Below are 22,323 nucleotides of genomic sequence, written 5' to 3'. Positions count from 1 at the left end.
AGAAAATCAGCCAAAGAGTGCAAAAAGCGGTGTGTCTTGCTCACAGATGGGTGGACATGGGAGGAAAATGTATTGATTTAACTTAGAGATGGGCGTAAACGGGTGGGGCACATAGGCCAAACAACACATATGAATCCTCATATACCAACCTGCATTGAAAAGCATTACAACAAACCTGCATCCAAAGCCCCTGTTTCAAGCTCTTATGTTAAAGCTCTTATTTAAATGGCAATAGGTTTGGCTTTATGGGTAGTGCTTTTAGCGCAACCTAATATCCAAAACTAAAAATTGCCCATTCTTTTTTCTGAGAACATGTATTTTCGGAAGAGTCGCTCACACTCTTCCTCTTTGTAGGCGCTGGATGTTAAGACATACATGGCTACTCATTTTTTGCTTGTTTCTTTAAACAGATATCTTCAGTTAGTAACTTGCATGTTGGCTGTGGCAGCCTTTACAAACACACACAAATGGATCATGCTTGATTTTGCCTGTGTATTGATCTAGGCCAATTCGAATTTCTCACACATCGATTAGGTTACTCTAATTCGCTTTTCTTTTCTGGACTTTTAATCACTAGGTAACAACTTTCGAAAGAAAAATGGCCCAGCTCACAGTGTTCCCAAAAGTCTCCCTTGCTGATGAGCCTGTCAAAATCTTGGTCTCCGGTCTGCAGCCAAATCAGCTGGTCACTCTCAGGGCCTCACTGCTGGATGAGAAAGGTTTCTTATTCCACTCCCGCGCTTTCTACCGAGGGAATGCCACTGGGGACGTGGATCTGGAGATGGCAGAAGCTAGTGGAGGGGATTTCCAGGGGGTACTGCCAATGGGCCTCTTCTGGGCACTACGTTCTGAGACGCCATTCCATAGGTTGATGAAGCGAGATGTTATTGGGAGCCCTTTTCGGATCACTCTGGAAGTTTATGATTCGCTTCAGATCGATCCTTCACCGGACAGCCAGCCATTGGCCACCCAGACCATCGAGAGGTGGTATGTGTCCCCCGGGGTGCAACGGATACCGATACACGAAGGAATGGTGCGGGGAGCTCTCTTTCTACCGCCAGGTGAGTGTATTTTGCCTCCTGAAATTTAGATGCCCCTTTCACTGTGGTTCGCCTTAGCTCTATGTACCAACACTGTTTGTATTCCAGCAACATTGCTTGTCATCTCACACCCGTTGCAACAGTTGGCATTCCTGCTCTTAATCATTACACTCCTCGTGGAACAATCACCTAGCCCTTGATGCAAAGTGTTTCTCTATCACATGTTACAACTTCAGGCAGTCCTGGCTTATTACCTGCCTTAATCTCCATGCTGAGTGTTATAGGCTATCATTTTCTTTGAGAAAACCACACTTCAAGTACCAGAACGCGATGCACATTAGGCCTGAATATTGAGAGTGGCCCCGGGGGTTACAGGTGTTGTAGTGCCACTAGGAAGCTGCTTCCTGCATGACTCCGACCTTGCAGGCTCTTCCAAACTGCACTCTATCTGACTGAACTAATTGTATTTTTATTTTATTTATGTGCTTTCGCCAAACCACTTTACAGAAATCGTAAATACAGCGGTACAATAAAAATGAAGCAAAATGGAAAAATAATCATCAAAACTGATTAGAAGAAAGAGAAAGAAGAAGGTGGGGTTTTAATTCAGAACCAAAAATATGATAGTAAGGAGATGCACGAATAGAAAGAGGAAGAGCATTCCAGTGCTTGGGCACAAGAAGTGAGAAGGAACGAAATCAGGAAGAAGCACAAGGTCGTTTAGGAACAGCAACAAGAAATGGGGATTGGGAATGCAGAATAAAAAGAGACAAGAGAACAAAGGCGAGAATGAGCAAGGGCTTTATAGAGAAGGCAAAGGATAAGATGGAGATCAAAAGAAAGTAATGAAGCAGAGCTAAGGGAAGGAGTAATAGAACGAAAAGTGAGCTGAAAAAAAGATGAATTGTAGAGTTAAAAGCAGAGCGTAGATGGGTAAGGTGATACTTCGGAAGACCTATTAAGAACTGAGCAATAGTTTTAGCAGGAAAAAACAAGAGTAAAGAAGGAGATGGGTAGCCTGAAAAGATAGAAAAGGGTGAGCACCCCAGACGTTATGAAGATGAAAGTGAGTAGCATTAGAAATGTGTAACGAGAAAGAGAGCAGGGTCAGAAATTACACCAAGATTTCAAGGAGAGGGAGAGAAAGGAAGAAAAGGTGGGGGAAAGAGAAGGCCAGAAGGGGGGAAGCAGAGGAAGGAGGAAACAAAAGAACCTCTGTTTTGGAAGGGTTAAAATGAAGACACTGTGAGGACATCCAAGACTTATAGCAAGTAAATAAGAAGAGACTGTGTCATGAAGAATAGGAGAAAATGCGGAAAAAGAGAGATTTGTGAATCGTCAGCATAGAAGTGACAAGACAGGTTAAATGAGGAAATAAAATCCGACAAAGGAGTAATATATAATATTAGTACCCGGTGAGGGCGCAATCAGAATGAAAGAGCCTCGCCGAGTCGTTACCAGGCTGGGAATCCCTCCGTCGGGATTCCACGGCCTTTGTCCCCGGCGGGTGGGGTGGCAGCCCCTCAGCCAATGAGGAGGCTCGAAGCAGGGCCATCTCCGCTCTGAGCCTCCCCAAGGCTGAGAGGCTACCTTTGCCCCCCTGCCGGGGACAGAGGTAAGGCTTTTTTTTTTTTTTTTTTAATTTTTTTTTCCCCCTCCCTCCTCCCACCTCCCTGCCCTCCCAACCCCACTTACCTTCTATGCTTTGGTCCCCGGCAAGGGACGATGAAAGCCTCCAGCCGTGTGAAGACTCGGAGCGGGGCCATCCCCACTCCGAGCATCCACACGGCTGGAGACTTCCATCATACCCCGCCGGGGACCCAGGTACTTTATTTTGTATTTTTTCACTTTTTCCCCCTCCCTTCCGCCCTCCCAGCCCCCCTTACCTTCTTTTTTTTCGGGAGCGGACGCACTGGAAATGCTTCTGTTTCCAGCACGTCTGCTCCCGATGGCCACCATGGAAAGGGAAAACGGACTCAGTTTTCCCTTTTTGATGGTGGCCATTTTCTTTGACGTCTTTTTTTTCCCCCCGAAACGCCACAGCGTTTCGGGGAAAAAAATAAAGCTTTTAGTGCCCCGGTCACGCAGTTTTTGCGGGCCGGGGTACTAATAGCTATATGCCCCTCGCGGCAGGGGCTTTACCGACTCTGGTAATGTCCCGGGGCCTATAACTATGGCCCCCGGGGCATTACCTGAGTCGGTAATGCCCCCGCCGCGAGGGGCATATTGTTTAAGTATATAATTGCTGTAACTATAATCACCATGTTGGCTTTTTAACAGTAGATTTTCTCCTTACAGTTAGCAATACCAAATGTTCCCTCCATTTCTTCCAACCGTACCATTAATCGTATCAAAGTATCAGTGGATTTCCAATACCTGCAAGTATCATTTTTGAAGCATGGTGGCAACACATACATGTTATACAATGATCAATAACATTCAGATATGTACAAATAATTCCATTAATAAGCAGATGATCTGGTGGTCGAGTGTGTGTATTCGTTTGTGTAAATGTCCTGGGATTGCTATACTTGTGAGGGCCAAACCTTTAATACTTCAAGTGACTAAAGATGACACATTTAGTCGTATGTTCCCGGTGAAGACGGTGTGTTTGTTCATTTTATGGTGATTTAATGTATGTTGTGCCATCATTGAGCATGACCCGTTCAGTCATCTACAGAATTACAGCAAACCGGTGTACTGTTACTGCCACTCTATATCATGGCATTACCACAGGATTAGGAATATTGGTGTGATGGCATAAATACCCATTTTTGGGGGCCGTGGGGATTGTCTATCAGATTTACTAGAGTGGTAATTCTATGCAGTAAATCTGTTAAGTTTTAGAGGTAAAGTGGAGCATCTACCTCCAGCACAATACCAAACGCATAGTATGGTGGTGCGGAAATGAGGCAATGCAGTGGTGATAACATAATTACCACCACTTTACCACCATTTTTACCGAACTCCTGTGCTCGTCATGTGTACCACTGAGCCTAGGAATGGCTATCCCTTGCACCTCTGGGATCTGCACAAGTAAGACTATAAATCAATGGTTCAAGAAAACTTCCAAATACCTTTATTCTTTTTTGGGGGGACTTTTCGCTGATAGCCAAGGAGAATTTGTAGGATCTTTTTTGGTTAATGTACTTGTTGCAGAGAACTGTGTGTCACCCGGATGTCATTGGTTTGGCTCCTGGCAGCGTTGACTCATCCTTTTGTTCTTTAAAGGTTGATGATAGAATTCCAGACCCTACCACTGGATGGCAGCCTAAAGCACAGCATGTGAATTTCTAGCGGATTCGCTCTACAAAATAAGACCTGTTATTCAAGCCCAGAAGTCACTTAATTATGAAGTGTTTACCAGTGCCTTAAGCGGGCGGGCATGTCCTAACTGCTGGTGGTTGGCTCCTGGATCATTAGGACACGCATCCTTCACAAGCCCTAAATTAATGGGCTACATGCACCCCCACCAGGAAGCCCTTTGTAGAGAGGGTGTTTATCTCTGCATTTATTACCTAAAGAGATGCCTGGTGGGGGACAGCAGCCACACGTTATCAGCCTTAATGGTGGTGCTGCCCCTCGCCAGGCATTTGACCAAGGGCATTAGCACCATTAAGAGTGAAAAGGTGAGGCCGTAGGATGCCAAAGCCTTTTTTACTAAAGCCTGAAGTTCCTGCGAATGAGCGGGAGCTTCAGGCTTTGGAAAAAAAGCCTTGTCCTCTAGTGGCTGGGACTGCCAGGGGACGTTAGGGAGCTGGTCCCAGCTGGCCCCGGACGACTTACAGCCCTGGTGTTTATTATCGGAAAGAGAAAATATTTGGATGTGGGTGAGCTGGGCCCTACTCAGGCTGGCTCAGGCAATGAGGATGGCTCATGCTCAAATTGATTTTCCAGCCACGGACTGTCGAAAACAGAGCCAAGTACTGCAGCCTTGCGCTAGAAAAAAATAAACAGTCAGATCTTCCCTGGCTGGCTGGGCTAATCCATGGGGATATCGCAATCCTTGGTGAAGCTCTATTCAGGAACCTCATGAAAAGGTCAGGCATTGGGATCTATTGGATCCATGCATTTGTTAAGAGCAGTACATCTAAATGGGGAAACCCTTTAATTTGGCATAAACAGACACAGCAGCTCGTAAGCAATGGATCATTGTCTGTGACAAGCCCTTATATTAAATGATAACGTTATGTAATACACAATTAGATGAGGGCATTATTGTTTGAAAGACCAACAGCTACATTTTTGGTTGATGTCAGCATCAGCACTTCGATACCATTTTGGTTGTAGCGCCACCACCTCCCCCTCCTCCAATATAAACATAGTTCTAGTCAAGTGCCCAATCCGTGCCTCATTCCATGACAGTTAAACTGAGTCACAAAATAGCCCTCCCCCTTTTACGCTGTCTAGCTCACTTCCATGCTTGTTTGACAGACACAAAAAGCGTTTGCTTTTTTGTGGAACTTCCCATTTTCGTCATGTCATGCATAATGCTAAGCTGCATGTCTGTGCCAAACGAGGACTGCAAGCAGGTGAACTTGCCTCAAGGTTTGTCTTGACGGTACAGTTGGAAAATCCTGCATCACTTTGCATTCTCTTACTCTTAGGGGGTCATTACAAAGTAGGAGGTAACCATGCTGCTATTAGCGGCATGGCTACCCCCTTACTGGGTACCGGGTCTGGGTTCCTTGAATGAGGAATTACCGGGCCATTACGACCTTGGAGGGCCCGGTAATTCCTCATACAAGGAACCCAGACCCTGAACATCCCCATTCCATTTCGAGCCTCCATAGGGCTCAATGGGAATGGGGAGCATGCTAACGGGCCCGTTAATAACGGGCCCTTTGTTAGCATGCTGGGCTGCTCGCCGGACCCGCTAAGGCCGCCTGGTAGAACCAGGTGTCCTTAGCGGGTCCTGCGAGCAGAACTCGTAATGAGGCGGTAAGGGTTTGACGGCTCCGGCACCTTTACTGGCACCGTTAACCCCTTTTCACCAGGGTCGGAAGGTGCCTCTTAGTCTTGAATTCAGGCTGAGGAAACAAATCTCTATGATAATGCTCGTTTTGGTTAACTTGTTTCTGGAAGGCAAGGTATGCAACATTTGGCTCTCGACATGTTTTGGAGTACAGCTGTCATCAACCCCAGCCAGAATAGTTAATCGTGAATATCATGGGAGCTGTAGTCCAAAACAATCTGGAAATCCACAGGTTGCAGTCTAAGGATTTGTAAAATGTGATGGGTGCACTTTTCAAGTTATCTTTTCAAACACCTATTTCTGTTAACTAGAGCGGCCAGGTGTCTAAAGTGCAACAGGTCTCCGAGATAATGTGTGTGTTACTGGGAACATTTGTGTATCTCCCTGTGCCGTTTTCTGCCAGAATCTGTATGCAATGTTTGGCTTTGGTGCTGTGGGATATGTGGAAGCAGGATGGCTGATATGAGTCTTATGCTGGCGTGCCTCGTTTGCTATTGGAGTCGAGCCCAACCATTGTTTCAAATTTATCTAAGAAGTCTCTAGCTCCTAGGGTGTGTGTTAGCTGAATAGAAAAGATACACAATATCACTCACTTGGGACCGTCAATTTATATAAGTTTCCAAAATCTCTGATTATTTCTGTCACAACATGTATGTATGCTTTCTTTTCGCAAAACCTCAGATAACTGTTGCGTGGTGTTCTCGTTACACTTACGTACAGCCTATTATTATAAACTACATATGGTTTTGTTTGCTCTTGTTTATTCAGCATACTCGGGATGTTTCAAAAAGCATAGTGAAACTATTCTTAGGTTATGCCCTTAAAAATGGTAAGCTGATTGCCTAAACTATTTAACTTTCATCACACGCTTTAACACCTGAGACCAGTCTCTAAATGCAAGGGCATGATTCGACCCTGTGTTACTTTGCATTGACTTGTCAGACAAACGTGCTGCTCCTGAACTATCCCCCCTGCCTATAGGGGCACAAAAGGGCTGGCTGAAGATGGCGTGGGGGACGTCATCTCTGGAAGATTTACAAAAGCTAAAATGTTTATCTCGAGTGCTTGTGTGGCAGTAGCGAATTCCAGAGCCGCCCTGCTTCAACTGAAAGAGCTCCACACCACTTATTATAGTGGATTATGGGATGTTTTTCATGGCATGAATTAATGGAACAAAGGGTCAAAGATGTATGATTGTAACTGAATTTATTCTGTTGAAACGTACAGGCTATTTAGCAAACATTTGTGTATCAGGTAAAGTGGCTGAAAAACCGTGCAGGTCAAGTGTTTTGGGAGTCCTGAATGGCCTGATTCACATAGTCTAGTCTCATGGACATGAAGGCAATTACCCTGCCACCTAATATCTGATAGAAAGAAATGGAGTGTTCTGAATTGGGTAAAGCAAGACTGTGTACTATTTTGGACCTGAGTTGAGAAGGATACTTGATCATTACATTAAATACCTTCATCTTGGACTGATGAAACTGAGTTGATGGGTGGTGGGTGGAAGGAGCAAAGCTAGATAGATCATCTCCCGAAAGTCTTAGGATTTTCATATATCAATATTTTGGTCTTTGGAGTGTTACATTTCAGACGATTTCTATTCATCAAATTATTTAATGCAGTCATTCAGGTTATGAATTTAGATGTTATCTTCAGAGAATTATGTAATCTGAGCTGAGCTCGATTTGTGAATCGACCGCTATTTAGAAAGAAAGATGCAAAAGAATATATAACCGTTTAGCCAGGGGTTGCTTGTACCGATTAAAAATGGTGGGGAGAGGGCAGATTCCTGAAGTACTCCACAATCTATCAGACATTGATCCAATTCTAAAGCAGCTATGTTTACTGTCCGAATCAGATCTTTATTTATTTGTGTTTAGTTCAAAGAACATTTTGAAATAAATAAAACCATTAAAACATCAAAGTACAATATAATACACAACACAGTAGATAAATAGCACCATAGACAGGTGGTAATACATGAGTTTAAACACCCTAATTTAGAGCGACTGGAGAGAATCAAGCAGTGTTAAAATCACGTTAGAATCATAAAACAATTAAACTATTGTGTAGCATACTAGTAAGTCCCTACTATTCAGCCAAATCGGCTCTGTCCATTTCAATATGTGTGCACTTCTTTATATATATAGGAAAACGGGATGGAGCAATTACCCTGATAGTGTAGTAGCAAACGATTTCACTTGTCGTTCGGGAGGGCTTTGGCAATTATACACCATAGCCGAAATAGTGTTATGTGCACGCGTACTGACTCAGTATTTAGAAAGAAGTTCCAAAAAACATAGTATTTTATAGTCATAGTTATGGACAAAGCTACCTATTATCGTCATGTAGGCCGAACCCAATGATTTACATTCAGTAAATAGGTGTTTGGCTGTTTCAAGCTCGTCGTGAGATTTGCATATACAGCAGGTCCTATGATAAACCGGTATCTTAAGCTGTATCCCCTGAAAAATGAATAATGGTAGTTGGTTTATCCTAAGTCTCAGAATGAGGTGCTGGATAGCAGGGCTAGGGCATTGTCTCAAGTAACTTTGGGTCTGTAAGTAGCAATGGGTTACACTTGAGACATATGTTGAAATAAGCAATGTTGAAAAATACAGAGTTATTTGTCCAGTCCCAAGACTTCAGTTTTCTCTTAAATAACGATTTCAGAGTCACAAAAATAGTACCTCTATCGAAGTCAGGAGGCCATCCAATATTCTCCTACAGCCTGGCAGGTAGTTTACCGAAGTCCTCTTCTCATTCTTTGTTGCGTGGTCCTAGAGGAGACCCGAACAGGGCGAGTAGTTGGCATTTTGGAGTTACTCTTGAGGTGAAGCAACCCCTGCCGGATCATCATTTGACCCTTTAGGGAAACCAGCCCCAGTTCCAATCTAAGATATTTAACCGATGTGGAGGGTCGCAGCTTTAAGATCTGCTTCCAGAAATAGCCTTCAATTTTATCCAGCCAATTAAAATCCCCCATGGCTAAGGGATCTAAACCATATGGTACCATGGGGCATAAGCATAAGCAGTGGATATGGAGGGTAATTATTCCTTCCAATGAGTAACCTGCATTTTGTTTGCAAACCTTTCGATCATGTGTGTCATGTCGTGCCTTGGTGATCCTGGCCTCCTTTTACATGAGTATAAGATCTGTTGGCATACCTCTATAGTCCCAAGTACGGGTATGTAGTCACAATCTCTATCACCCCCAGACTAGTAGTGAATTTGGGACACTTGACCTTCTTTGACCCAACCACCATTACCTTTGTTTTGTCCATGTTCATGTGCAAATCATTATCAAAAACATACTTGGGATATCAAACATTGCCCTTGCACCACTGTAGGTGTGGTTGAACATCACCAAGTCATCAGCATATAACATACAAGGAATTGGACGAACCCCAATTCTAGGGCTACATCCAACTCCTTGTAGAAAAATTAAGGGGAGATCAGATGTATAAATATTATACAGGTAGGGCGCCAAGTTGCAGCCCTGCTTTACCCCCCTAGTGACATCAACCAGGGCTGTCATGCCTCCCTGATCATCCAGTCCTACTCGAACCTGGGTGTTGGTATCTAACCCCTTAAGTACGATCAGGAGCCATTGGGGGCAAAACCGGTTTTCCATTTTTAACCATAATTTGTCACGGTTCACCCCATCAAAGGCCGCCCGGAGTTCCACAAAAATGGTGTACAGAGTGGACCCTCCCTGGGAGATGTAGCTCCTCTAAACAATGTATCCATCATCCTTATGTTTTGGGTTGTAGAGCACCCCAGGCGAAACCCCGCCTGAATTAACTGTAGCAAGTCGGACTCCTCCACCCCATTCTGTAGAGCCTCTAGGATGAAAGTGGAAAAGATTTTTCCAGTGACATGCAGAAATGACAGGAGTCTGTAGTTACCTGGTAAGGACCGATCACCTTTCTTGTAAACCGGAACAAGCACAGACTGCTGCCACGAAGTAGGGATTTCCTTGTAAGCACACACTGTGTTCAACAGGATTTTAAGTATTTTAGCCCGCGTGGCAGGCTTCTGCTTCAGGACAATATTTGCAAGGCCATTCGGACAGGGGGCCCTAGAGTTTTTAAGGGTCATAATTATGACAATTGATCTCATCCTCACCAAATTTCAGTGGCCAAACACCAGGGGAACGGGAACCTCCACACAGGGGTTTCCCTTCCCACTTTTGAAGGTGATCCATTCAGATTCCTGGATAGGATTTAGATATATTTCCTCCAATCCCCTTTGTCTCTAGTTAAAATAGCACAGGTGTTTCTGGTGTTACCACTTCTAAAAAAACATAATCCTGTTTTGCCAGTGAGTGTTTTGTATCGATCACTTCCATAGCTTAAGCCAACGCTTGTTGTTATTCTTAATACGTTTCACACACCGGGACATCTCACACACGGACCCCGTACTGCCTCTCCCTGCTCTTATTTCCCTGCGCATACATCTTTTGGCATCACGGCTAGCACTATCAAATTGGTTGCCAGTTTGATTACAAGACAACAGGTATCTTGTTGGTCAGGAACCAGTTTTGGTAGCCAGTTGTTTAAACCAGGCTTTGACCACATTACATATAAGTGCACTCAAGGCCTTAATATCATTGTATTATTCATTGCATGACCAGCATCTTCCAACCATCAACCCCAGTGTCAGCCCTTAGTTCAACTGCCTGGACATTTCCCCTGACCAGCGGCAACAGCACTTGTCGTGAACTTATTTCCTGGCTCACTCCAATGGTGAGCCCACCAAAAGGTCTCTCCGAAGGGCCTTTATCAACCGCGGTTTGGTATAAATGGAAACCCTCAACACAAAGGGCACAATCAAGCCATGTTTCCAGAAGTAAAAAGATATCATATTTAACCAAGGTGAGCATTGATACCACATCCGACAATAAGTGACTATGGACCCTGGTGTTCCAACTTGCAATCCTGAAGGGTCAATTCCCCCAAGGCCGGTCACTCGAGGTCTCACGGTTTTGGTTGGGGGGGTGCCCAGTACATACTTCAAGGTCCCATTGGCCGTAGTCCAAGGCAGATTGAATTAACAGAGGCGGTTTTAGGCTACCCTTCCGCAAATTGATAGTGGCTTAATCCACCCTCAAGGGATGTAGCCCAGATGTATGTGGGACACAGTTCGTACAGCTAGCTTGCAGTTCACGACAGACTATTAGTTTAAGGCCCAAGGTGTAAAGGACGTCCACGCTGGCACACAAGAGTGATACCACAATTGGGGAAGCAAAACGTATCAGTACCCAGTTGGTACAGCTATCCCATTTAGGTAGCTCGAGTCGCAACATATCAGCGGAAGAAATTGTAGAAGGCCAGGGAATCGTGGCACATAGCAGGAGAAGAGTTGATCTATTTAAGAACGGGCTCTGGTCAGAAGTATGAATCTCTCGATTTTAACTGATGAACCAGGCTTTATAGGGCCATGTTCCATTTGACCTATTAGGACACTAAAGGGGCCCCTGGCCGTAGGTAGGTTGGGGTGAGTTGGCTGGGTGACCCTCTGGGTTATCCTGTCTATCAACATTCCACTGGGTGCTTGGCTACTTGGACCTTCTCGCAGTGAAGGACCATGCCTGCTTCCTGCTGAGTATGGACTTGTCCCTCCCCCTTGGAGCTCCGGGGCCTTCCATCCCAATCACTTTGGCCTTCCTAAACCCAGCACCCTCCCTAGAGTTTGAAGTGGGTCCCTGCTTTGGAAGGGTCCACCTATCCAATGGGCCCTGCAAAGTCACAGTATGCCTGGGTCCATCAGCTATTACATTCGTGGCTATTTTAGAATTTTTGGAGACTCGTTTCCCCTCAGTAACATTGGACTTGGCCCGTACACTAGGCAAGGCGGGAGCACTTGGCAATAGTATTATTTCAGTAGCATTCCCCATCTGCTCCCTTCCTCTAGTGTTAGGCTTGGGTGTTTTGGGGAGAGGATCTTTCCATCATGGAGATTTCACCAAATAGAGCCTCTAGCGCATCTTCCTTGTTCCCCACCGCTATGTTTACAGAGTCAAGAGACCTCGATTTCATCGCAAGAGACCAACATCCTTGATCCCCTGCCACCCTGCGCCACCCCTCACCCGACGTAGCCCTCTTGTTAGACAAAAGTTCCAGGGCCCCAGATGAGGGGGGAACAGGGATCTCGCAGACATTGCCTGTGTTCGACCGGGGAGGGTAAAGATTTACCGCTGGGTGACAGGCCTCCATGGGTTCCAGTTATTTAGCCACGGTCCATTTCAAGTTGCATTGGTCCGAAGCCATAAACGGAGCAAAGGGCAAACGGGGCTTCATATTTAGCTAGCAATTCCTTTAAGCATGGCAAAAGCAACTCTAGGCCATTTAGGGGTCCCTGCTCACACAACTCTTACGTTGGCTCATGGTCAAAGGTTGTTTCCCCGGCGGCTTCCATTTCCGATGCCAGTGCTTCCAGGATAGGGCTGCTAGACAGGTTAGCCGTCACAGCACGCGGGGTATACCCAGACCCAAGGAATTGCTTTGCAGAGACCTACATAGGGTTAACAAGGAGCCATTTGTTGTCCAAAGACTGGGCCCAATTTCACCTAACATTGTGGTTTGTTGGTTTTTATCCTTCCATCTGCCCAGCTTGGTTTCCTGCTACTTAGCTTGAGCATCAGGGTTTAGCAACAAAGAAGGGGCAGTGCGCCTAATCAATTGTGTAGAGTTGTTACCAATTTCAGAGAAAAAAAAATGAAATTCTAGGTTGAGTGTTAATCAGACTGCCACTGTGCAGCCCACTGTCTTTCTTCCCCCTTTTTTGTTTTTGGGGCATCCTTATGTGTTTTGCGGGAATGTGTGGGGCTCCGGGCACACATCCCCCTTATTTGCTGCCATCACTACACAGTTCCATTCTCCAGTTATCCTTGGACTTCATAGGCATATTCAATGGGAGCACATCAGGGCGAACTAATCAATCAACAGGAGGTATCATAAAAATCAGAGCGACATAATAGTGGCACCGAAATATAGTGGTAATAAAGTTATGTGCTTCGTTACATGTACAGGCCCCTTACTTCGTAATGTTCAAGCCGAATACCCGCATGCAAGATGCACGCATCCCGCCGTTTAAAAGCAGTTCCTAATCCGGGGAGGCGGGGCTTCACAATGCAGCCAATCGAATGAATGTGTCTCGTGGATAGCCTGCGTAGGGCCTATCACAGGACCATAGATGATAAAAGCAGCTTTCTCGCCGGGCTCAATAGATTACACAGTTGGCGGGGGACAGCAGAGATAGCACTCGATCCTCAGCACGCTTGCTGATTCTGCGCGCAGATCATGGTTGGCTGAGACGAGATGATCCTTATTCATTTTCAATAGCGGCAGGAACATGGCATGTTTAAATTGATTGGGAACAAGCTGGATTATAAGGTGTCATTAATATTATTTAACAATGTCTTAACGCAGAAAGTTTGAGGGAGTTATTCATTTCTAACAGATTTTATCAGTCTATTTGCTAAAGAAAAAGTCCCCAAGACATGCTTTTCCTGCTATGAATGTTGTTGAGAATTTTTTTTTTTTTTTTTTTTTGCTTGGATGATTATTTTTGTAATGGGCTCCAGTGATGTTTTTTTGCTTGGCTCCAGTTATCTTTGCTCAAGTTTGCAGATTTTTGGTTTTAAAAAGAATAGGTCTTTTGGTGTACCGTGGTATTTTTTTTTTTTTTTATGGTTTAATTAAAACTTCTTGCCTGAGAGAGGTGTCATGATCGCTTGATAATGACTCGCCCTCCCCCACCCCCCAATATTGTTCTTGGCAAGGGTGAGGGCTATGAGTTGGGGACTGTTGCTACCTCAGGTAATCAAGACCTCTTCCAGTGCCTACAAGGCTTTTAGTATATGGAGTTGTGTAAGTAGCATGGAAAGTACATTCTTTTAGGCTGCCGCTCAGGCCAGAATGTTTGGAATTAGGATTATAACAGAGATTATAGACTGCATTCTGATTGGCTGAGAGAAGGTCTATAATGGAATCCATGTGTTAATTAAGCAATGAACTCTGACGTGGGAGGGCATTAACAGTTAGGTAATGACCTTTAGGCCGAGTTACTTCACATGGCACTCGGGACATTACCTGACCAGTAATGCCCTCCCATGGAGGGGGTTATTGCTATCAGCACTCTGGCCTGCTCTCAGGGTTGCTGGCACAGTTACCATTTATCAACTTAAAAAAAATACAAAGTAAAATGGCCAACATAGACGTTTGAATAAAGGAGCTACATGTAGTCCCTTTTCCCGTTCCATGGTGGGGGATGAGGTAGGTTAGTGGGGGTGGAGTGGGAGGTGGAAATGATGAGGGGGTGGGGTAAGGGTTCATGGGGTACAGATGGCTTACCTGCCCAGCAGAGAAGATGGAAACCCTCCCTCTTCTGAGGAGGCATGCCACGTGGGCAATACCATAGGTATATCTTCTGAGCTTACTGAATGGCTGTGAGGACCCTTGATCTCCGCTGCCGAGTGCTAAAATTAATTTTAATGGAGCCTCATTATTAAAAATATTACTCAAAGTAGAGTTTAAGTTACTGCTATCGGCTCTACATTCTGAACTGTTGTTGATGTAGGTAAATTCCTATATTAGCACTTCTGGTGTTTTAATATGCCAGTTGCTTTAAGAGTGTTGAATGGGAGTGTTGATACCCCAGTTCTGCTGAGTTGATATGGAGATATTTAAGAGTACTGTGTAGAGATCAACCAAATTAAGCAGCGGCAGGGGTCCTGCACTTATTGTATCATTAAGAGTAAACACTCAAATGTGACGCATGGTTATGGATGTCTGCAGAATGAGTGGCAATTTCCTTTAAGGTGAATGAATTCATGGAATCCAGAAAGGACTATAAAGGACTCTGCTTTTAGAGCCTTTTCATCCTTGACCCAGATATTAAAATTGGCAGTTTCATCCGAGAATGCAAACCTTGGCCACACATTTTCTCTTGATACTTAGTCCAAACTTAGTGAGAGGTCCGCGTGTGTTTGTGCACATGTGGGGGAGGTTGGAGATTTGGATGGGAAGGATACGGGCAGCCTTACTATAGTCACCACTTTGTAGTGGCCATGTTTAGTTGATGATGGACCCAAGCTATGCTAAATAGACTGTTGGATTTCTCCATAGAATTTTGAATGTTTCAGAACCCCATTAACTTTAGACATAGACAGAACGATGTGAAGATTGATTCAGGGTTATGAATACGAATATGGGCGAAATAATATATTTTAATAATATCCCTTGCTCACAATTGCTCGCGATCATCTCCTTGGTACTATCGAGACTAGACTACTCAGACAGCCTCTACCTTAGAATGCCAGAACACCTCACAGAAAATGTACAATTCATACAAAATACTACAGCAAGACTACTCCTGAGACTAAACAGAAGAGACCACATCACACAAGCCCTGAGAAATCTACACTGGCTACCCATAAAAAAATGCATTCACTTTAAATCCCTCTGCATTGCCCACAAATCACTACACACACAAGAGCTGAATTTCTCCAAGCTAAAAACTGCTACCAACCAGGAAGAAACCTAAGAACGAGCAAGGACCGCCGAATAGAAACTAAACACTATGAGAACAGTAAATTCTGAGGCACCACATTCTATTTGATAGCCATACCATGGAACTCAGTACGGAAGAAAATAAGAATGCCCTGGCTATTCAACTTACTGAGACAAGCATAAATACGTGGACCCCCACAAACCATACTCTGGGACCAAAGCAAACATGGGACAACACGGATTGAAGCATCAACAATAAAACCAGCACACACCCAGAGCCAAACAGAAATCAACTAACCACCCACCTCCTTTTTTCCACACCTGCATACACATGCCTAAAAGGGCATGAAAACGACACACAAAAACACTTGAACCACGTGGCAAACCAAACGTGCCAAGACACTGAACACTACCCCTACGGACACATCAAGCCCAGTGTACACAACAAAGCACACCCAGAAAGCTCACACAAACAGATGCCCATTTCTGCTGGTTTTGCAAGTATCAGCCGAAGAGCACAACCTCTATCCTATCCCTCACTAACTAACCCCCACTTTTCTTACAGAGCCACGTGAGCTCCTGGATACCAATGCAAATGGCAGCGGTGCACGGTATAAATCCTCATAACATAACAGTTCCAGAAAATAATGTCTTTTCAGTTTTTATCAAGGATAACTGCCAGGAAGATCTTGCTCAAGACCTTCTGTAGTGCCAAAAGTACATTTTTAATCAATTAAGGACGCTAAATCATTTGAAATCACCATTAACCCCTTAAGTGCGGAGGAATGGGTCTCTCGTCTTCCGCACTACGTTTCCAGTGCGGGGACGAGATGCCTCGTCCTCCGCATTGCTTACCTTTGGGGGGCAGATCTTACCCCCCAAACACCTGCTGCTGCAGCGGCGATCCCCCGACTCCCAGACAGTGAAGGGGAGGACTTCCCCTTCTGTGCCTGGGGGTAGGGAGGGGGGATGCTGTGACGAAGTTGGTGCACGCTGAGTGTGCCAATGTCGTCAGGAAATGAAATTTACATGCTGAAGTCGAAAGGCTTCGGCATGTAAATTTCAGAGAGGTGTTTGGAAAGGGGGCAATAAATGCCCTTGCAGGACGCATAGAGCCCTCTCACAAGCAGATTGCTGGTCGAGAATCATTTGATCCTCGACCAGCAATCCCTACTGTACCATACCACCAGTGAATTGATTTTGGGGGTGCCCCCCAAGCCAACAGGCCCCCACCAAAACAATAAAAGAAAGAAAGGGGGCACAATCTTTTGCCTTCTTTATGGGCAGATGGCTGCTGTTGTGTGACCGTCCCTAAGACCAGCGCCAGTCCCAGTGAGCCCGAGCAGGGTGCTCATCCCTCCCTGGGGGGAAATGCTGTAACGCAGGCCAGCCAGAGGTCCAGGGCGGCTGGTGGTGCTGCCTCCGGGCTTGGACGCCTATCTCCCTGGTTGGTCCACCATCCACAAGTTTAGCGGCGGTCCCAGGAAGCCCCGGCAGGGTCCTCATCCCTCCCTGGAGGGAAAACCTGTAACGGAGGCCAGCCAATACTCCAGGATGATTGGGGGTGATGTGCTCGGCCTTTGGCGCCTGTCTCCCATGTTGGGCAACCAGCCCCAAGTTCAGCGCCGGTCCAAGAGAGCCCCGGAGGGTCCTCATCCCTGCCTGGAGTGAAAGACTGTAGCGCAGGCCAGTCAGAGCTCCGAAAACGGCCGTGGGTGCTGCCTCTCTGCATGGGCACATGTCTCCCTTGTTGGTCGACCGTCGCCAAGTGCAGCAGCGGTCCAAGGGAGCCCTGGCAGTGTGCCAGTGCCTCCCCAGAGAGAAAAGACGTAACGCAGCTCAGCCAGAGCTCCTTGACGGTCAGGGCTGTTGCCCCTGGCCTTGGGCACCTGTGTCCCATGTTGGGCGACCATCCCCAAGTCCAGCGGCAGTCCCAGGGAGCCCCGGCAGAGCCCCCATTCTTACCCGAAAGGAAAATCTGTAGCGCAGGCCAGCCAGACCTCTGGGACGGCCGGCGGTGCTGCCTCTGGGTGCCTGTCTCCCAGGGAGCCCCTCCAACTGACTATATCATCTTCTTTTACTCTTCCCACATTCCCAATGATGCGAGTCCTCCCCTTTCCCTCTTTCAAATATAATTTTTAGCCCTTTTTGTGCATCGTTCCAGACCGATTATTGTAACAAGTGCTTGCATTAGGCAAAATAAATTTGTGTTTTCATTTCCGAAGAGCCTCTGTGCGGCAATGCATGAAAGGAGATGTATAAAAAAAAAAATGTACCCAGGGGTAATGCCTTCATCAAATATGTATACTACTAATAGACGGAATTACACCAAATCAACAAAAGGCACATCTGCATGGCTTTGTACCCAACCTGTTTCTTATTTAGTGCAAATCCATACAGTGGTTTTTGCTCTGCACCCATTCAAAGGATGCATTATTTTGCCTATGGGAAAATAAAGGCATCCGTTGAAAAAATGTTTTTTTTCAATGCTTAATAACCTTTTGAACTGTTCAATGAACCTTCCCTAACTTTTCTGGTTTGGGGAGGGCCTGGACCAGACTTCTTCACCTCTAAATTTCAGACAGTTACATCCACATCAAATGAGTTAAAAATGATTAGCAATAGGATTTTTGAAAAAGCTAATGTTTCATAGTTTTAACCTTAACTAAAGAACTGCCACCCAATACTGTGTGTGTGTTTGAGTATTACATTTCATAAAAAGTATTTTTTTTAATCAAGAGTTAAAATTAATCAAACAAAAAGGAAAGTGTACAAAGGTTTGATTTATAGTGGTATGGAGTGAGTGTTTCATGGTTGAATTTGTAGTGGAATACATGAGTGTTTGTACCGTAATGTTATCCCCACCTCTTTGTACACTTTACCTTTGTGATTAACCATAATCCTTGATTTAAAAGTTTATGTATAATTTAATTGTGCTTTTGTGGGGAGTATGGTGTACAGTGTGTGAGTGTAGTGTGATTGTTTGCTGTATGATTGTATTAGTGTACACGCAGTGGCATATGAACCATATACTTTACATATACTACATGTATGCTGTAGCTTTTATATTTGCGTACATGTACAAAATGTACATCTTCCACATGTACCTGTACCTTTTGTATGGAAGGTGTGAATTGATTCTGAGCAGTTGTCATAATAGCATGTGTTCTAAGAACATGTTGCGTAGGTGTGTGTGGCAGAAGAGCATTCTGCCTAAAAGCAATTGGTATAAGTTATGTGTCACAAGTGTGTGTGTTATAAGGGCATGTGTCATCAGATTTTGTGTCATGTTTGTCATAGGAGTGTGTGCTCTGTTACTGTGTATCGTAGGAGCCTGTGTCGTAAGAGTGTGCATCACAACAGTGCGAGTCGTAACTGTGTGTGTCACAGGAGTGTGCGTTGTAGGATCGCATGTTGGAAGACCATGTGTCGTAAGAGTGTGCGTCATTAGACTGTGTTGTAAGGCGTATGAGTGCATGGTGTGTAAGTGTTAGGCATGTGAGTGTAGGGTGCATAAGTAACGTATGAGTGTTTGATATAAAGTTATCAAATGCACATGCCCCAAATGCCTACTAAACGTATGAAAACATACATTAAAGTCAGATTTGATTTAGATGTGAGGTTTCAATATGTAAAAGAGGCCTATATTACTTTTACAGTTCATACATGTACGAAATGTACATCTCTTAAAAACTGACATCAAAGTCAGTCCAGACTTTTATGTGAGTTTTAAGAGGTATATTAGTGTGCATATACTAAATCCTCATCCTCCACACATACGTGTATATAAAACGTACATACATTCTGCTCGTGCAATCTATGCCTCCGAAACATATGAAAGCTCACATTAAAGTGAGCTCCAACATTGATATGATTTTTCAGTATGTACAAGAGGTGCCCCCGGAAGTGCCCGCAGAAGTGCCTGTCGAGTCTGGAGTGTGCCTGGACTGTGCCATCGGGAGCTGCTTGTTTCCATCCATGCAGCATCTTTCTTCTTCAAACGGTGTGTCATTATTCCCTGCATGTGAAAAACATATATTTTGTCACACTTATTGGACTTTTAAACTAATATTACAGACTAATTTCATATATTACCTACTTATTTTTTCAGAGACCGCCGTGCTCTAACTCCGCCCATTAGCCCTGCCCACTTCCTATTGAACTCACGGGCCCGTGCCCCCCGGAAGTCCCCTCAGAAGTGCCTTTCGAGCCTGTCTGGCTCTGGGTGGCTCGGCATGGCGGCTCTAAATTAAAACTACGGAAAGTCGCAACCCCTGTTGGTAAGCACACAGTGGGATTGTTTCTTATGTTGTGGCTAGTGTGTCGGAATTTACTTAGGACAACATTCTAATTCATTCCACACCTATATGTACGGGCCATTTGCCCACACTTAGTCAGTTCTGTGTATTAAATTCATTGTCTAACATTCTCTAAATTGCTCATTCTGTGGCAAGGCTTGTCACTGGCAACAACGATTTTCTAACATAGCTTGAAGGTATCGAACAGTAAACCACTACGGTGGGGCCGCGACGTTGGCTTTTTCAGTGGAACCGTGGCATTGTTTATCTATATATGCAACTGTTTGGCTATTTCTAAATGTTCCATTACCTTCGAAAACTGGTTATGTATGTATATGTATTATAGGTGGCAGTTGGCTTTCAAAAAGGCGACGGAGTTGTGCCAAATTCGTAGCACACTGCCAACGCAACCACTCCAGTAAGGGCTGAACGATACACAGTTTGCGGAGAAAGGCGCTGTAGCCTTCGTGCAAATTTACAAAAGCACTCCTCGAGTTGATGGTGTTGATTTGCTAATATAGTGGTGTTCATATATGTGTACAAAGGTACCGTTGGGGCGCCTAGAGTTAATGGCACTGGTTGCACACCTCCTACAACACAACCCAAATTAGCCTGTATGTCCTTGTTAAAATTATCTTATTATTTACTGCATTTTGTGTGATACCTGTATGGGTTTTACTACCGTCATGGTTGGCGGATTACGGAGCGGTAAATGCTTGGGCAAACAACCCGCCCCTTTTCAATTTAACCTATCGAATCCAATCCAGTTTCAAAAATCCTCTTTCTCTACACAAAACATCTCCCTGGGTCATACAGCATCCAACGAACGTCCAAAGGACTCCCATACTGTGCCCTATAGCATGCAATCCATAACGATTGAACCCAATTCGGACGGTGAACATCCGTTGTCCTCGCTCTTACCACACTTGCAACAAACTCTATTCAACCTTAGATCACACCCAACTTCCATCTATGGTCACAATTACATTGCCCAAACTCTGTCTCAATCTTTTTTTCACTCCTACATGCCCAATTCAAAAACCTTGGCTTATCCTGGGTGTACTGAACGTTTTGCTAATCAAATTTCGGATGTTTCAATTTTGGCCCCAGCGATAAGAACTGAATGGGGCAAACAAATTAGTCTTGCTTGGCCCATCCTCGCCAGCTTCTATGCTTCGCTCAGAGGTTGAGGACATTTGCTTGCACAATCTGCAGAGTGACTTTGCCAATGTGCACAAAAAGTGGTATCCGTATGCCAATTGTGAGCAACGCAAGCCACCTTCCACTAGTTCACCAACATCTCCCAATAATTCTCCTAAGACTAACTCCTTGTCTGCAACCGTGCATCCACTTTTTTCTGCTGAAAATCAAGTACAAAGTGGTTTAGATGGTGAAAACCACTTGCCCTTTCATGACACTTCTCAATATCATGAATTATTTGAGTCTACTAGTTCTACCTTTCCAGTCATTACTAGCATACTCAATCTCCTAGACAAAGGACACAAACTTCCACATCTGGAGATACGTGACATTAGAAATGCCATGTCCGATATTATGTGTAAGCTACACAGATTGGAGGGCTTTATGACTGCTAATGAACACATGCAAGCACAGAAATTGGATACATTAGACAAAATGATCAAATGGCTAAGGGTTCACACCCATCAACCAACGACTACAAAAAGTACGCAAACTACTTATTTCAATTTTCCAATGGCTTCTACAAGTAAATCTTGCGCTGATGTGGTACGGGAAGACGCCCCGAAAAGCGACCCTAGAACGGAAGACGTCAAAGCTATCTTACAGGAAGGGGTGAAATCCAATTCTGCTAAGCTAGATGATGTGTTTTGTTACTTGTTAACAAATAAGGGCCCAGTTTATGATGGTCCACCAACCTCTAAACATGCACATTTCGAATCAAATATTACTGCTAAGGTATCGGTGGAAGGACCAGACAGGGCCTCGCCCCTAATAGCTGCCATTGAACTGTCTCAACATTTCAGTGTTGTTGAAGCGGTTCATAACATAGTAATAACTAACCAGGAGGGGCAACAAAATTCTATACAACTGCTGTCACGCAAAATGAAACATACCCACGCCAGAGCGCTGAAACGCAATTCTAAATCGAATACCAAAAATAAAAAAAACGGCTATTGCAACTAAAAAAACAAAAAATGGAAAATAAAACATTAAGGTAGATGTCCATAACTCTGTTATTAAACACCTTTGCAACTTATCTAACGATGAGGACAACATTGACTTAAATCAATTGACCTCTGAATCCAAGCTACTTCTGAACTTGGTTCAGTGTTCCCCCAAAAGTCCGTCGACAAGCTGACTCTTACCAGTCAAACCAGGCTTGAAGGGCCAAGGGAACAATAGCGGTTCATTAGCTTTGACTGAGGTCATCAACACTGATGACCCCATGCCTCAAAGCATGGAAAATAATTGCCTCCTGTCTCTAATCCATCCCACAAGAAAGGTATCTTAGC

General features: G+C 44.6%; 1 protein-coding gene across 7 annotated transcripts in view; it reads left to right on the top strand.

The window, feature by feature from the left end:
* LOC138513780 (acyl-coenzyme A amino acid N-acyltransferase 1-like) overlaps nucleotides 1-22,323 on the top strand; it is a 91,712-nt gene that overhangs the window by 13,087 nt on the left and 56,302 nt on the right. For all 7 annotated transcript variants that reach the window (XR_011281816.1, XM_069628876.1, XM_069628873.1 and 4 more), the window contains exon 2: nucleotides 578-1,061. Coding sequence is in view for 6 of the 7 variants with exons in the window: in XM_069628871.1 (XP_069484972.1) it covers nucleotides 578-1,061 (484 nt within the window). In the remaining variant the exon portion in view is untranslated. The remainder of the gene's footprint in view (nucleotides 1-577; nucleotides 1,062-22,323) is intronic.

The sequence above is a fragment of the Ambystoma mexicanum genome, chromosome 12, assembly GCF_040938575.1.
Source record: "Ambystoma mexicanum isolate Mex_15411 chromosome 12, UKY_AmexF1_1, whole genome shotgun sequence".
In the NCBI taxonomy this organism is placed as follows: Eukaryota; Metazoa; Chordata; class Amphibia; order Caudata; family Ambystomatidae; genus Ambystoma; species Ambystoma mexicanum.
Note: the sequence above shows the minus strand (reverse complement) of the source record. Positions and strands in the feature narration are given on the sequence as shown.